The sequence below is a fragment of the Nannospalax galili genome, unplaced genomic scaffold (assembly GCF_000622305.1).
Source record: "Nannospalax galili isolate Female #2095 unplaced genomic scaffold, S.galili_v1.0 scaffold300, whole genome shotgun sequence".
In the NCBI taxonomy this organism is placed as follows: Eukaryota; Metazoa; Chordata; class Mammalia; order Rodentia; family Spalacidae; genus Nannospalax; species Nannospalax galili.
In genome coordinates this window covers 416731-432181 of record NW_008347322.1, presented here as the reverse complement: position 1 = coordinate 432181, position 15451 = coordinate 416731, and the positions used below count along the sequence as shown (strand labels likewise).

General features: G+C 54.4%; 1 protein-coding gene across 3 annotated transcripts in view; it reads left to right on the top strand.

The window, feature by feature from the left end:
• The window catches only part of Vav2 (vav guanine nucleotide exchange factor 2), a 198058-nt gene extending 182973 nt beyond the window's left edge, over nucleotides 1-15085 (top strand). For 2 of the 3 annotated variants that reach the window (XM_008843922.3, XM_029568720.1), the window contains 7 exons: nucleotides 319-393; nucleotides 1052-1104; nucleotides 3150-3266; nucleotides 6462-6549; nucleotides 7728-7851; nucleotides 9867-10021; nucleotides 13310-15085. In XM_008843922.3, coding sequence (XP_008842144.1) covers nucleotides 319-393; nucleotides 1052-1104; nucleotides 3150-3266; nucleotides 6462-6549; nucleotides 7728-7851; nucleotides 9867-10021; nucleotides 13310-13357 — 660 coding nt within the window. In that variant the 3' untranslated portion in view covers nucleotides 13358-15085. Of the gene's footprint in view, nucleotides 1-318; nucleotides 394-1051; nucleotides 1105-3149; nucleotides 3267-6461; nucleotides 6550-7727; nucleotides 7852-8990; nucleotides 9078-9866; nucleotides 10022-13309 lie in introns of all 3 variants that reach the window. The other variant, XM_008843921.3, reaches the window with a different exon arrangement.
• The last annotated feature ends 366 nt before the right edge of the window (nucleotides 15086-15451 follow it).

The window sequence follows — 15451 nt, the reverse complement described above, 5'->3', positions numbered from 1 at the left end:
GGTCTTCCTGTAGCCCCAGCTGGCCTAGAACGCGCTATGCAGACCAGGCTGGCCTTGAACTCACAGAGATCCACCTGCCTCTGCCTCCCGAGTGCTGGGATTAAAGGCGTGCGCCACCACACCCGGCATGATGTCGGTATTCTTAAGTGGCCTTATATTTTGTTGGTGTGCTGCGTCTCGGTGTTTCTTACCTGTAACATGGGGATGCCCACCCTTCTCTGCTCTAAGTGGTGACAAAGCCAACAGAGGTCACAGCAGGGACATTTGTGTGGCTATGGGACCTTTGGGCCCCTCACATCTCTTGGTCACTTCTTCCAGGGGCGGCTGGTTCAAACCCGGAAGTCGGGGTATTTTCCCAGCTCATCCGTGAAGCCCTGCCCAGTGGATGGAAGGGTGAGTGTTGTCCCTGATGCACAGGGGCCTGGGTGTGGAGGGCTCCGGCTGACCTCTCACAGGGACACTTGTGGTTGTGTCAGGCTATCCTCGTTAGATGGCAGAGTCCAGGGCCAGGCAGGAGTTCTGTCCTCTGTTGCAGGCCTGTCAGATGGTGGTGTGGGCGTCCACACAGAAGCTGGGATGGACGGGGGCCCCCTGTCTGGATAAGGGCTCGCTATGCATCCTCTAGGGCTGTCACAGCCCAGGGAGGAGGAAGCTTCTTAGCCACAAGGTGTGGAAGCTGAGCTTTAGTGTCTGGAACAAAGGCCAGGTTGTATATCTTTCCTCAGTGGGGTCTGAAGCCTGTTCTCAGCATGCATGTCCAAAGGCAGCTAGGGGTCAGCCTGGAACATATTGACCCCTACCCCAAAGACAGCTAAAATGCAGGCACCTTCATGATCTCTTGTGACCTCCCACCGACCTTCCTATCTGCTCAGAGGGAATCACTGCCATGTTTCTGGAGAAAATCACAGTCCAGGATCCTGGGCTAAGTCCATACGAAACCCTGGCTCAGTGCCAACAGCTGGGCCCAGGGTTGGGGTTCTCACAGGCTCACTCTGTCCCCTGCCCTGAGACTGCCCCCAGGAACCTTAACACCCCTGTGCTCTGTCCCCAGCCGCCCATTGGCCGGCCACCATCCCGGGAGATCGACTACACTTCATACCCCTGGTGAGTGGGTTGTGAGCTGCAGACTTGGGCATTTGGGGACCCCTATGTTGTAGGGTACAGCTTCACATGCCTGTGAGTGGGCCTGGGCCAGGGGAAAACTAAGCCCAACACTGGCTGCTTCCCTGTCTCCAAAACAGATCAGTAAGCTTCAGTATTTGGGAGAGGGAACGTTCTCCTATTAAGGCTTAATTGAGCTTCATAACATAAGCTGTAGAACGTAGTGTATCCATGGTCCAGCCTATAATCATGTCTTTGAGAAGAGAGGCTGGGTTAATCAGGATAGAGGTGGGTGTTTGGGTATAGTCATGGGTCACATGACCCTTGGGCTGGTTCTGTTGACTCTGTCCCTGCTGAAGAACTGGCCCTCAAAGCCACATAGTCCCATAGACTTGTCGGCAGTATCAACCTGAGTATCTACCTCTGAAATGTGTAGATGGGGCTTATTCTTGAAGTCAGTCCAGGATCCCCAGGCCCCACAGTATGATGCATCTACACAGCTCCTCGTGTCCACGTTCTTCCTAGCCCTTCATTCTGACCCTTGCATCTTTCTAGAAAGCCCACTGGGTCTTCTGGGTGCATTGACCATTCCCCACTGACCTGCCGACGACAAAAGATTTATGGCATAGATCACACAGTCTTCACTTGATGGAGTTGGTGTTAGTTACTTGTTACTGTGACAAAATACCTGGCAAGCACCTTAGGGCAGGAAAGGCTTATTCTGGTCGCAGGTCTGCTGGGGCAGGAGCATGAGGCAGCTGGTCACACATCCACATGAAGCAGAGAGAGATGAAGGCCGGTGCTCGGCTCACTTTCTCCTCTTTATTAAGTCCCAGGACCCCAGCCCCTGGGGTGGTGCCGCCCATATTCTGGGGGTGGGTTCCCTCCTTAATTAACTTAATCTAGGTGATTTCTCACAGACATGCCCAGAGATTTGTTTCCATGGTAATTCTAAATCCCACCAAGTTGACAATCAAGGTGAACCATCATAGAGTCACAAGCAGAAATTTGTTTTTATTCTTAATTTATTTTGTATTCTTTGATGGTTTCAGATACATATATGGTCACTTTAGCCCCTACCCCCCACAATGCTCTGTCTCTTACTGCTCTTCTCTTGTGAAAGGCCCTGCTCCCCTCACCAAGTCCCCTTCCTGCGTCTGTGGTTTTTGGTGGGTGTGTCCCACAGAGTTTAGTTAGAGTTACTTATACGAACGTGGGTGGGTAGTTATTTACTGAAGTGTGGGCAAAATACTTGTGGCTATACCACTAAGGAAACTGACACCCTTCCCCAGCCACCAAGAAATTTAAATTTTTTTTTAGATTTATTTATTTATTTATATGTGTATGAGTATTATGCTTGCATGTATGTGAGTGTGCCACGTGCATGTCTGGTGCTCTCAGAGGCCAGGAGAGGGCGTCGGATCCCCTGGAACCAAAATTATAGACAGTTGTGAGCTGCTGTATGGGTGCTGGGAATCGAACCTGGGTCCTCTAGAGCAGCCAGTGTTCTTAACCTCTGAGCCATCTCCCCAGCCCCCAAAATATGGAAGCACATGTTCATGGTGTCAAGCCAGGGAACGTAGGACAGCTTTGCTGGAGTGGTAGTCGCACCACCTCAGGTTTCACCTCTTCTCGGTAGAGATGGCTGGGAAGATCTGATTTGCTCTATCTGAGTCGGCATAGACGCTGGAGGTGTCCAGCATGTCCTGCAAGACGCCCACATATGCAGTTGTGTGGTTATTGCTTTTCAAGTAGTAAGGAAACTAGAAAAATGCAGTCCGGTGGAAGCTTGTGTGGTGTGAATAGCCCCTGCCTGGCCGTGGCGCATTCTTACCTCTTCCCATGACATCTTTATGAACTCCCCTGTAGTCCTGACTTGCAGTGTTGGCCCCCCACCCTGCCCGTTGTGCCCCTGCTTAGCAGGACACAGTCACAGGCCCGCATCAGCTCGAAGGTTAAAGTTCAGAGAGGCACAAACCCTTGGTAGGTGGCATGCACACACTGAGGCCCCTCAGCAGCGTGTCCCAGCTCTGGTTTCCTGACCCCAGGTTTGCCGGCAACATGGAACGGCAGCAGACGGACAACCTGCTCAAGTCTCATGCCAGCGGGACCTACCTCATCAGAGAGCGGCCAGCGGAAGCTGAGCGTTTTGCCATCAGCATCAAGTGAGCCACAGCCCTGAGGCCACTGAGGGCCTCCTCTTGCCCATGTTGAAGGGGGAGGAGGGGTCTGCTGTCTAGGCCAGCGAACTTGGCATAAGAAAGAAGCTGAGAACTGGGGTTGGTCCTCAAGGGTCCTCAGATGTGCTGGGTGTTTGCATGGGGAGTCTTAGATGTGCTGGGTGGGATCTACTGTGCCATGGCTGTATCACCCTAGCCAAGGGCTAGTTGGGCATTTTCAGAGATAAATGGGCTCATGGGACACTAGGAAGAACTTTCAGGGACGTGCTGGCAGCCCCTCTTGTGAGTCTGGGAGGGGCTGCATCCTTTACTTCATGGCAGCTGGAGACCCCTGGAGAGCTCCAGTGGTAGGGTTGGCAGCCTTGTGGCTTGGACTGCAAACCCTTGGTCTGGGTACCCTCCCTTAGAGACAAACTACCAGTTTGTCCCCCTTGACACAGGATACCCATAGATAAACATCTCGGGCCAGCTACCAATATGGATTTGGTTTGTCATGGTCTTAGTGGGCTTCTGAGATCCCTGAATTGGGGGGCGGGGCTGTGTCTAGGGAAAGGCATCCTTGGTCCAGGGGTTGGATGGGACAGGCCCTATGGTGTAGGGACCCAGGTCTGCTCTGCTTGGCAGGGAACCTCGCTTCCCTGGTTGTACCAACTGACAACAGAGTCCCGGACTCTAGGACCTGTAACAAGCTGTTTATTGAAAACTTCAGAAGGTTTTTATACATTACAAGGAACTGGCAGTCATGTGGGGTTTGGCAGTTACATACAAAGATTAGGTCACAATTAGACAGGAAACAGGACATACAGCTTTTTAGTTTGCTCTTACTAGCCCTGCAGTGTTCTGCAAGACACGGAGATCAGAGCTGCTGTTTTCAGTTCCCCTCCCTTTAGCAGAGAACATAGCCTGGACTTAGAAGTTTTAGGCTCATCTCGCTCTAGGGCCTGCTGTGTTAGTCAGGGTTCTCCAAAGAAACAGGACCCCCTCCCTTTAGCAGAGAACATAGCCTGGACTTAGAAGTTTTAGGCTCATCTCGCCCTAGGGCCTGCTGTGTTAGTCAGGGTTCTCCAAAGAAACAGGACCAGTAGAATGAATATACATGTATAGGGATTTATCAACTTAGCTCACAGGATAGAGACCAAGTAGTCCAACAATGGCTGCACCACACTGGCGAGGCTGAGAATCTGAAGTCACTCAGTCCACAAGGCTGGATGTCTCAGTGGTCCCAATCTGGTGCTGAAGGCTTCAGTCTACAGCAGCAAGACAAACTCACCAGCGAGAGAGAAGGCAAGCAGCAAGAAGCCTGGTGTTCTCCTCTGTCATGGCCTTCTATATGGGCTGCCATCAGAAGGTAACACCCACATTTAGGGTGTCTTCCAGCTTCAGATGATCCAATCAAGATCTCTCTCATTTCAGTTAATCCCAGATCCAGTCAAGTTGACACCCAGGAGTAGCCATCACACATGCCTTCGTGGTTTCCTACACTGTGGACCCTGGCACCTAGTGGGTCAGGCAGACCACTCTGGTTGCAGTGACAGAAGATAGCAGAGAAGGGATGTTTGTGGGGTTTAGGAGTGCCTTGTGGCCCCTAGGACAGGTAGAGGCTGGTCAGCAGGGCCCCGAAGGGCCTGGCAGGGCAGCCACACGACCTGAACTCACTACTGTCCCCTTTTCCCTGGGGATGGGTTTTCTCTGCATTTGCACGGTTTGGGGACTCAAAGCTTGGCTATCCTCAGCATCCTGGGCCATGCAGTCTAGCCCGGACAGGTACAGACAGCTAGTATATGCATCTGACACCTGTTGAGGGCTACAGATAAGACACGACCCTGACCTCTAGGGCCAGGGTCTTGCTCTACAAGACAGCTGTCAAGGCCCCCAGCCCCCCAACCCCCCAGAGGCTGAGAAGAGTATAAATGAGAATCTGGGAAACTAGGAGATGAGACAGGGCACGAGGCCCTAGGTCTCCCTTGCTTCAAGTAACACTGCCAGGGCCCTTCACCTTTCCCAAAGGTTCTACAATGTTTAGGGTCTGAAGTAAACATATTGGTTCTAAAATACAAAAAAACAGTACTGGGTGTTCACTAGATGGCAGCCTGCGTGTCCTGTGGCCTAGTAGGAAGGGCCTCTGCAGAGCTGATCAGCCTTGCCAAGGGCAGCTGGAGCACCCTGGATGGGTGGCACCTTGTGTGGACAGCCCCTGGCAGAGACAGCCTTGGTGGTGTCCTGGGAGGGCGTGGGTGGAGCGTGTGCCCAGGAGCAGGTCTGTGACGTAGCTTCAGCCCGGCCCCAGCACCGACGTGGCAGATAGGAAGCCTACCTCATAGGAGCTCCCTCAGTGCCTTGTGTATGCCTGGCTGGCCTTCAGGACATCCCAGCTGCGGATCCTATGGGTCTGGCACACCTTAAGTCCAGGAGGACACAGATGGGTGCTATGGAAAGGGTGGGAGACTGGCCAGCTGGGGACTTGGTTATTTATTAGCTGATTTCTGGGTATTGAGCCGACCTTGCATTCCTAAGATTCCCAGCCTTCACTCTGGCCTTGGTAGGAAGGCCTTGGCACGTGTGCTGTGCATGTGCGGGTATGTATAGGGAGATACGTTCTCTTGGGTCACCAACTGGGTTCCTGCACCCATAGTCATTGGGATACTGACTCTAATTTTCCGTCCCTGTGATTTCTCTGACTTTGGTCTCCCTGGGCATGGGTTGGGATGACATTTGGGAGAGTGGCTTGGGAACACTTGAACTGAGGATGGTGAGGATGAGTGTTCCAGCAGGAGCAACCAGTTCTGAGACTTGGCGGGCTTGTGCTCTGTGCATCTGGAGCTGTGGGGGGAGGGAGTGTTAGGGGCTGAGATTGGAGCTGAGCTGGCTGCTCTCGGGGAGGAGGGGGAAAGCTCCCAGTACCCAGGGCCTCCAGACTGGGTGCCACAGTGGGCTGGAGAGAGAGAGAGAGGAGCTGAGTGGTTGGTGGAGGGGGCCCGGGGTGTCAACTTCAAAGGAGAGTGGCAGAACAGGCCCCAGGCTACCTTCCCAGGTGGACTGGGTGAAGGGCGGGAGAAACAGCCAGCCTGGAGGGGCTACCGTGGCAGTGTAAGGACTTGTCAGGGTCTCGCTGCAGCATACCTGGAACCAGCCTGGGGCTGTGCGCCTATGTGGTGATGGCCGGGCTGTGTGTCTATCCAGGTTCAATGATGAGGTGAAACACATCAAGGTGGTGGAGAAGGACAACTGGATTCACATCACAGAAGCAAAGAAGTTTGAAAGCCTCCTGGTATGTGTTCCTGCCACTCTTGCTGTCCCAGAGCCCAGCCACAGTGGCCCAAGCGTGCCCAACCCTGACCCCAGACTCAGAGGCCCAAGGACGCCCCCATTCCACAACCCCAGCAGCTCCCCAGCTCTCTGACTCAAGCCTCAGAAACTCAACAGCTCTCCATGCCCAGACAGACCGCAGAGCCCTGGTGGCTCCCCAGTCGGGTCCCTGCTGGCCCATTCTCCCTACCTACAGAGGAATGATTTTTCCTAAGGTGGGGCAAGATCCAGGGAAACTTGTTTGTAGGGTACCAGGGGACAGCTGGAGCCATGTTGCATCCTTGAGTTGGGACTTCTGACTCTAACCCTGCCTCAGGTCACATGATCTCCCCACAAGAGCAGAAGCCAAGGTCCAGTGAGGCTTCTGGCCCCAGCCTGGCACGCTCTCCCGCCAAAGGGTCCAGTGTAGTCAGGCTGTGGTTAAAGAGAGTCTTTGTGAAAGTGGCTTTAGAATGTTCTTTTCCTTTATTTTTCATGCTGAGGGTGGAGCCCAGGGCCTCATGCTGGTTAGGCAGGACCACCCCCCACACCCACCACTGTGCTACACCTCAATCCTATTTGTTTTCTTAATCACAAACATTACTTTCCTGCCCAGTGGGGTTTTCCTTTCCCCTCTGTGGCCCCTGCGAAACATAAAGGCAAACAAAAAGTGTCCAGATCTCGTTCTTAACTCAAACCCAGCATGTGCCCTCCTGGGGACAGCAAGGCCGTGCATGGTTCACGCCCTTATAAAGCCATGGCACCTGCAAAGCCCTACCCCAGCTTTAGGCAGCCTTCACAGACCTGCATTCCGGCTGGTAAATCCTCTCCCTGGCTACTAGTCACGTGGCATTCTGCCTGGTTTTCTAGAGTCTTGTCCACATTGTGGACACCTGGGATGTGTACCTGCCTTCCAGCAAAAGTCGACAGCTTGTCTTTCAATTTTAACATTCCTTCATGAGTGTCTCCTTCAGAAACCTTAGGGAGTATTGCTGTGTGGGAGGGGGGGGGTCTTTGAGGCCCTGACCACCCCAGCTGGGCTTGGCCGGGGTGTGGGGAGACTTGGAAGCCCAAGGGGAGGGGCCCATCCCTGGACCCCATAGGAGAGAAGAGGGAGAACGCCCAGCTCTGCAGTGGTTGGTGAACGTGCGCCCCCTGCAGGAACTGGTGGAGTATTACCAGTGTCACTCGCTCAAAGAAAGCTTCAAGCAACTGGACACCACACTCAAGTTCCCCTACAAGACTAGGGAGCGTGCCACCTCCAGGGCCTCCAGCCGGTCGCCAGGTAACACCCACGCCCAGGGGCATCCACTCAGGCCGTGTCCAGGGCCCAGATGCACCCTGCCCAGCGGAGTCAAGAGCTGTCATCCCTGAGCGAGGACCAGGCCCTCCCCATCTGTCACTGGCGTCGACCTGCCACCCCTCCCATGTCCTGTATCAGATGGGGTCTGCACACCTGCTCAGGATCTTGGCATCTTTGCTCACAGATCAGTGCAGGCCTGCACAGGCCAAGAGCCCTGTGCTTGGAGTTGACAACATTGGGGAAGAACAGAGAAAGGTCTATCCTCAGACCATCCCCGGTGCTCCGGGGCCTCGGCTATGAGAGGCAGCTGCCTGCTTGCAGAGGTGACACTAAGGCCCAGAACAAGAATGTGACCTGGAACTACAGGCAGAGACAGGCCCGGGGCATAGGCTTCCAGCCCAGAGCTCTACCCCGAGTTCCATGTCTCCAGTTTGTAGGGACCTGCAGAGTCCTAGGACCCCCTAACCCAGACGCAGCAGAACAGGGGAGGGTTGCCAGCCTCTGTGAGAACTGGTGTCCTCTCAAGACATAGGTGCAGAGAAAGCAGTGGCCTAGCTGTGCTGTGCCCTGTGTCCTCTCCAAGTCCTCCCTGAGGCAGGCCCTGGCCCCCCCGTGCTTCTCGGCCCCAGTTCTCCTCCGTCCCCCGTTGTTCTAGTCTGTTTCTCCATTGCTGTGACAAAACACTCTGACCACTACCAACTTGGGGAGGAAAGGGTTTATTCAGCTTACATCTCCCAGGTCACAGTTCATCAGGGAGCCCAAGGTAGGAACTCAGGGCAGGAACCTGGAGGCAGGAGCTGGAGCACAGGCCGTGGAGGAGTACTGCTTACTGGCTTGCTCCCCTGGCCCCTGCTCAGCCTGCTTTCTTACAACACAGGCCCACCTGCCTGGGGTGGCACTGCCCACAGTGGGCTGGGCCCTCCCACATCACTCAGCAATCAAGCAGGTGCCCCACAGACATGGCCACAAGTCAGTCCTCTGGAAGCAATTCCCCAGTTGAGGCTCCCTCAACCCAGGTGTGTCAAGTTGACACTAAAGTATCCAGCACAGTCGTGCTCCTCTTTCCCCGTGCTCCTCGGCCCCCGGCTGCTCATCTTACGCTCTCTCTCGCCTCTTTGCAGCTCCGTGTGCTTCCTACAACTTCTCTTTTCTCAGTCCCCAGGGCCTCAGCTTTGCCCCTCAGGGCCCCTCCGCTCCCTTCTGGTCAGGTACCTCCGCTGCTCAGGGCCTCGGCCCGACCTGGCATGTCCCTCTGGCTGTGCAGCCTGGCGACGGGTGGGGGTGGGAAGCTGGGTGTCAGGCCGAGGCTGTTGCACATGCGGATATATCAGGCCGGGCTCTGCCCCCATCATACCGATGGCCACATCCTGTCTCATCAGCTGTCATCCCTCGTGGACACGGAGAGCTTTGCCTCTGGCTGTGGGAACTGTGGGAGAGGCAGAGCTGATGGTCTGCTCTGCGACTGTGAGGACCCACCCTAGGAATGGGGGCAGGGAAGAGGGGTTTCGGTTGGCCCTAGCTCAACACCCTCTGCTGCCAGAGCCAAAGCCGACTGTGTGTGCCTGTGTGTGCCCCCCTGAGTCAATGCCATTGTCACCTGTGCCCCGGGATTTCTGGGCTCTGGGCTGAGCTGGTTCACTGGCTTTCCAGTCTGGTTTGGGGATCTGGGATGAATAGACCACAGCCTGTGATGGGTAAGGCTTGGGCGCCTACTCTGGTCCCAAGAGGATGCTTATTGCTTGTGACAACTGCCCATCATGGGTGGTAACAGGTCTGATCATCTTGAAGTGCACGCACTTGTGTGTACCATGTAGGCAAATCCACCGCGACCTGGGGAATCCTGAACTGGTGTGTCCCGCCAGAGCCCTTCTCTCCCTGTGGGTGGAAAGTCAGGCACTTGGCACCAGAGAAAAGACCCAGCTCAGTCCAAGGGCCTCTGAACCCTGACTGGACCACTCCTTCAGTTGTGTGATACCCTGCCCTGTCTCCCCTAACAGTGTTCACACCCCGAGTCATTGGCACAGCTGTGGCCAGGTACAACTTTGCTGCACGGGACATGCGGGAACTGTCATTGCGAGAAGGTGACGTGGTGAAGATCTACAGCCGCATCGGCGGGGACCAGGGCTGGTGGAAGGGCGAGACAAATGGACGGGTGAGCAGAGGCCCCCAAGCCTTGCCGTGGGGTCCAGGACACGGCCTTTTGGCTTCGATTCTGTTGCACTCAGAAAAGCTACTCTAGAGCCCAGACTGCCCGGCCCTGTTTCAGACGCACTGCGTCTGAGGCAGGTCTCTGCATCTCCATCACAGCCCAGAAGGCTGGTGCCATGGGGGTGGGGAGGGGACTGAGGCTCCAGACGTTTTCTGTGATCCCAGCTTCTCTGGTCAGATCTCAACCCAGGGTCCCTCAGACCCTGTACTATATATAACAATTCTATTCTCTCTGCCTTTGTGGCTACTGCAGAAACACGTTCGACATACAGTCTCTGTCCAGCTTGTCTGCAGATAGGGAGGCTGTGGGGATCTGTTGGGCCCCACTCGCCCCATCCCTTCCCTCTGTCCTCAGTGAGTGTCAGGTGACCCCCACTGACTCTTCTTCCTGGAGATCTGCAAAAGACCCTCTCTATCCCAGGACCTGTCTAGATCCTCTGGTTTTGACTCAGGTCTCTGAGCAGCTGCTCAAAAGGGCACAAGAGCTCCATGTACCACCAGTAGGACAGGCTGGACCTTCCTTGGGGCTGTAGCTGCCCACAGGCAGGTGCACTGGGCTGCATACGATCAGGCAGTCTTGGCTCCCCCGCTGAGCACTCTATCACTGGTGGCAAGATCCAGTCTGTTCCTGCCGAGAACAGTCTGCCGCAGGCCCCTGATGTGATCGTTTTTCCCAGCTGCCCTTCAGAAGAGTGAGGGGTTGGTAAGTCTTAGCAGTGGCTTGGAGGTCTCTGAAAGTGCCCCCAGGCCAGTGGTAGTAGAAGCAGCTGGAACTGTGTTTCAGTAACTCGCTTGAACCTTCACCACGTCTGGGCCGTTCCGTGGCAAAGTTGGAAGCTGCTGGTTTGTGTTTGTAGGTAGTTCTTGTCAACTCAGCCTTCATTATGAAACGTCTTTTCACCACTGGAAGTTTCACCTCCATTTCTATCTGCTATTAGAGGCAACAGCAGCTTTCCATGAGTTGGTGCTCCCCACCCCCCAACTACTGTTGACTTTCCTTTTACTTAAGATGTTCCCTGGGCCTGGAGAGATGGATCAGCAGTTAAAAATGCTGGCTGTTGTTGCAGAAGACCTGGGTTCGAATCCCAGCACCCACATGGCAGCTAACAACTGTCCGTAACTCCAGTTCCAGGGGATCCGATGGCCTCTTCTGACCTCCGCAGACATTGCACGACACGGGTGCACTTACCTACATGCAGGCAATACACTCATACACATAAAATAAAAAAAAAAAATTTTTAAAGAATACAGTTTTGGGGCTGGAAAGATCACTCAGCAGTTAAGAGCACTGACTGCTCTTGCAAAGGACCCAGGTTCGTTTCCCAGCACCCACACGGTAGCTAACAACCGTCTGTAACTCCAGTTCCAGGGGATAGGATGCCTTCTTCTGACCTCCTCGGGCATTGCAACACATGGGTGCACTTACATACATGCAGGCACTACATTCCTACGCCTAAGATAAAAATAAATGCATTTCTAAGGTACTAGAGCTAACCCTACCTCCATGGGTCTCTTTTGCATGAATTTAACCTACCATGGGTCAAAGCTTTTTTTTGTCTAATTCACTACACTGCAGAATTAAACAGAATAGCATAACTCAGTACACAGCAGCCCCACTGCACTCGACATTTAAAGTTATCTAGAGAGGATTTAAAGTTTACAGGAGAATGTGTGTGGCCACATGCCAACAGTACACCATTTCTTGTAGGGATTTTGAGTATCTGCTGAGCTTTACCTGCTGGTACCAGGGTCAGCTGTGCCGTGGGATGGGGGAATGCCCTGTTCCTCGGCAGCTTTTGCCCAGTAGCTACCACTCACGGATGAGTTTTCTCCACCATGACGGAAGAGCAGAAGTCTGGTTCAGCACTTTTTCCTCGGAAGGCAGTAGTTTGCCTTTCACTGTGAAGGAAACTTTTCCTCCGTCACTTCTTCGTCCCCCCAGGAGCCCATGATCTCCTTGTCCCTTTTTGTCAGGCATCGTCCCGAGACACTCACTGGGGGTGACGGCTCCCACGCGGGCAGCAAGGCTTTCTTGGCAGCTCTGTGGTGATGCTGCCCCGGGGTCCACGGCTTGCTTCACCCGTGACGAGGCCAGGCCAGTTTCTTTACGTCGCTTTCATGAAGAAAATGCCTGCTGGGCAGCCAGTGTCGCTCTGCTCCTCTCTGCCCTGCGGGGCTGTGTGTGAAACACATCCTCAGCGAGTAGTGTCTGCAGGGGCTGCGTCTGCCTCACTTTCCTCCTCCAGGAGCCTGTGTAGCTCCCTCCCTTTCTTCTCTTGTGCTCTGTTCAACCTGCTTAATCCTATTGAGTCCTTTATTTGTTGTTGTTGTTTTTGGTCTTTTAGAGACAGAGTCTCCCTGGAGCCCCAGCTGTCCTGGAACTCACTTTGTAGACCAGGCTGGCCTTGCGCTCACAGATACTGGCCTGCCTCTGCCTCCCCAGTGCTGGGCTTAAAGGTGTGCACCACCACACCCGCCCCTGTTGAATTCTTTTAAGTCATTACATCTTCTAGTTCCTGGATTTGTTCCCTCCCTCTCTCCTTCCCTCCCTCCCTTCCCTCCCCTCCCTCTGTTTCTTCCTCCCTCCCCTCCCTTCCTTCCCCTCCCTCTCCTCCATTCTCTCTCTCCCTCCCTTCTCCACCTCCCTCCCCACTTCCCTCCCTCTCTTTCCTTCCTCTCTCCCTCCTTTCCTCCTTCCTTCCTTTTTTGTTTATTGGTTATTTTTATTTTGTTTGGGAGATAAGGTGAAGGCCTGGCTGGCCTGGAACTTGAGGCCTGGAGCCTTCCTGTTTGCCAGGATCACAGGAGCGTGCCACGGCGCCCAGCTTCAGTTCTAGGAACTGTTTGATTTCTGACTCCAGCTCTCTGGGGGAGCTGTCTGCCTTGTCGCTGGTTTTCTGAAACATATACACCAGCCCTTTATATCCCCAACCCAAGTCTACTTTCTGCTGTTGAGTTAGCTCTTGGTTTTCATCGCAGTTCTGCCTGAGGGTCAGGCTTGTGTGTGAGGAGACTCTGATGTGATTTTCCTCAGTTGGGTCTGACTTTTTTCTGATTGGCAGATCATAAACTAGGTCCAGGCTCTTTGCTAGGGCCCTGTGGCAAGCCTAGCTGAGAACTCCGGTCCTTTGAAGGGTCTTCATTTCCATGCCCTGACACACACACACCACCACCACCACCATCACCCACCCCGTGTGCGCACATGCACACACTGTCCTGCCCTCTCTTTCAGATCGGCTGGTTTCCTTCAACGTACGTAGAAGAGGAGGGCGTCCAGTGAGGGCGAGACCTGGACGAGCCGTGAAGTCTGCCTCTGGCTCCTCCACGGCTCCCGGAGAACTGCCTGCCAATCCTGCAGCTATCGCTGGCCCACAGGGATGGGGAGGGTGTTCCACCGTCACCTGCCCTTGCTGGCCTGTCCTTGGGTACATTCCTTGTACATAGAGGAAATCTGGGATGGCCCCACTCAGAGTACCAAGGAATGGGGGCTTCTGCGGTGTGACCAGGCAGGCATGGATGACTGACAGCCAAGGTCGGGAGCCACCGCCTGCCCCTCTGTATGAGATGGTGATCAGGAGCCTAGGACTCAACGAGGGCTGGGGACAACAGAGGGGCCCTCCCCAGCCTCACCTGCTCAGCCCCTAGCCTGAGTCACCTGTCTTCTCTGCTGCTTTTTGGGGTAGGACATTAGGCCTCAGGAGGCAGGCAGGACCAGAGTCAGGCCATTTGCTGTGATACCCACTATGCCCAGCTGTCCTGGGGTTCCGGGTCAGAGAGCTTGCACAGGGGGCCCCGGGATTTTCCCTGACCACCTCTCTTCCCTCCACATCAGAGTCCTGCTGAGTGCTCAATGGGCAGGCCCGCCCTCTCAGAAGGGGCCTTCAGGATGATGCTGTTGCCAGCCCACCCCCAACCAGTGGTACTGCTCTTTGCTTGAGGTCCCTTTCCTAAACATGGAAACAGATCTTCCCTGCTGCCGGGGGACATGTGTGAACCCTGAAGACCAGGGGAGAGGACCAGGTCCCTTCCTCATGTCCCTGGCACTCTTGTTCTCACCGAGACACCCCCTTGAGTCTTCTGCATCCCTGGTCCAAGGTCTAATGCTGGCCCTTGCACTAGACTGTTCCAACACTTGGTAGGTGTCTCCACAAGGACTTCTGCAACCCACACACTGGGCCTGGGGCCAACCCAACATAAGTGCTCTTGGGGTGCTTCTACCCCATCACCTCCCTCTCTTGGTGCCTCCTAACCTTTGACCTCTCTTGGCCAGCCCCTGTTTTCTCTCCTCATAGTGCGTAAGCCCTATAGAGACTCGGGCTCCCTTTGAGTTCTGTGCCAAAGCTTATGGTGAGACACGGACTTCCTTAGGGCCCTTTCTCCATTCAGCCAGCTGCCCAGTCCTGGATGAGGAGGGGACCCAGCCAAGGTTAGAGTTAGGGAGACTATCACTGCCAGAGCGGGTCTGGGCACATCACACCTGGGGATGCTGAGGATCCACCTGTGTCCTCCAGCTCAATGCCCACACACAACAGCGTGTGCCGGCTGGGATGTTGCGGGGGAGATGGGGAGGGATCCAGGAGTAGATTAGACACCCCACAAAGGCATGTGCTTTGAGAAGCTGGGATAGGAGCAAGGGGTTGGCCTTGGAGAGAGCACACTTGAACCCAAGTCAGGTGCCGGGGGGCACTTTGCAGGGGACCCCAGCCCAGCCTCACTCAGTACAAGCCCAGGCTCCAGAGAGGCTGCTCCCAGCCACTTCCTGTTCCTTGTTTCTTGGGGATTTTTTTTTGTTTCATTTCCTTGTGTTTTGTTTTGCCTGTTTGTTTTCTAAGCGGGGGGGTGGGGTGGGGGAGCTGTAATTATTTCATCCAAATCTCCGGTTATATATCTGTGAATAAGAAGAGATTTTATAAGAGCAAGAAATGGATGTATATTTTAGTTTGTTGCAAGATAAGTCATCATGATAATGGAGGACACCAGAAAATAATTTAGAGCCCGATTCTGTGAACCTCTTGTGTCTGCTTTGGAGTTTGTGTTTGGTTTGGTTCTTTTGATTTCGCGCTGTACCGAGCAGGGTAGGGGAGGGCTTGGCAGACTGAGATGCAGAGGCCTCTGCAGGAGACCAGACACCCCGTGGAGGACTGAGCACCGCGGGCTTGAAGTCAGCTGTGAACATTTGCAGCCCAATGCATGCAATTCAGGGATGTGGGGGCCCACAGCTGGCAACACCCCAAAATGGAAGAGCTGTACATTTGCCAGTGGGTGTTCCTACCCCCCCACCCCCCAGATTATGGTTTTTATTGAAAATAAACCTACATTCTATTCTGTAGCAGTGGTTAGGCTTTCATGCCTGAAGAGAGAGTGGCTGGCTTCC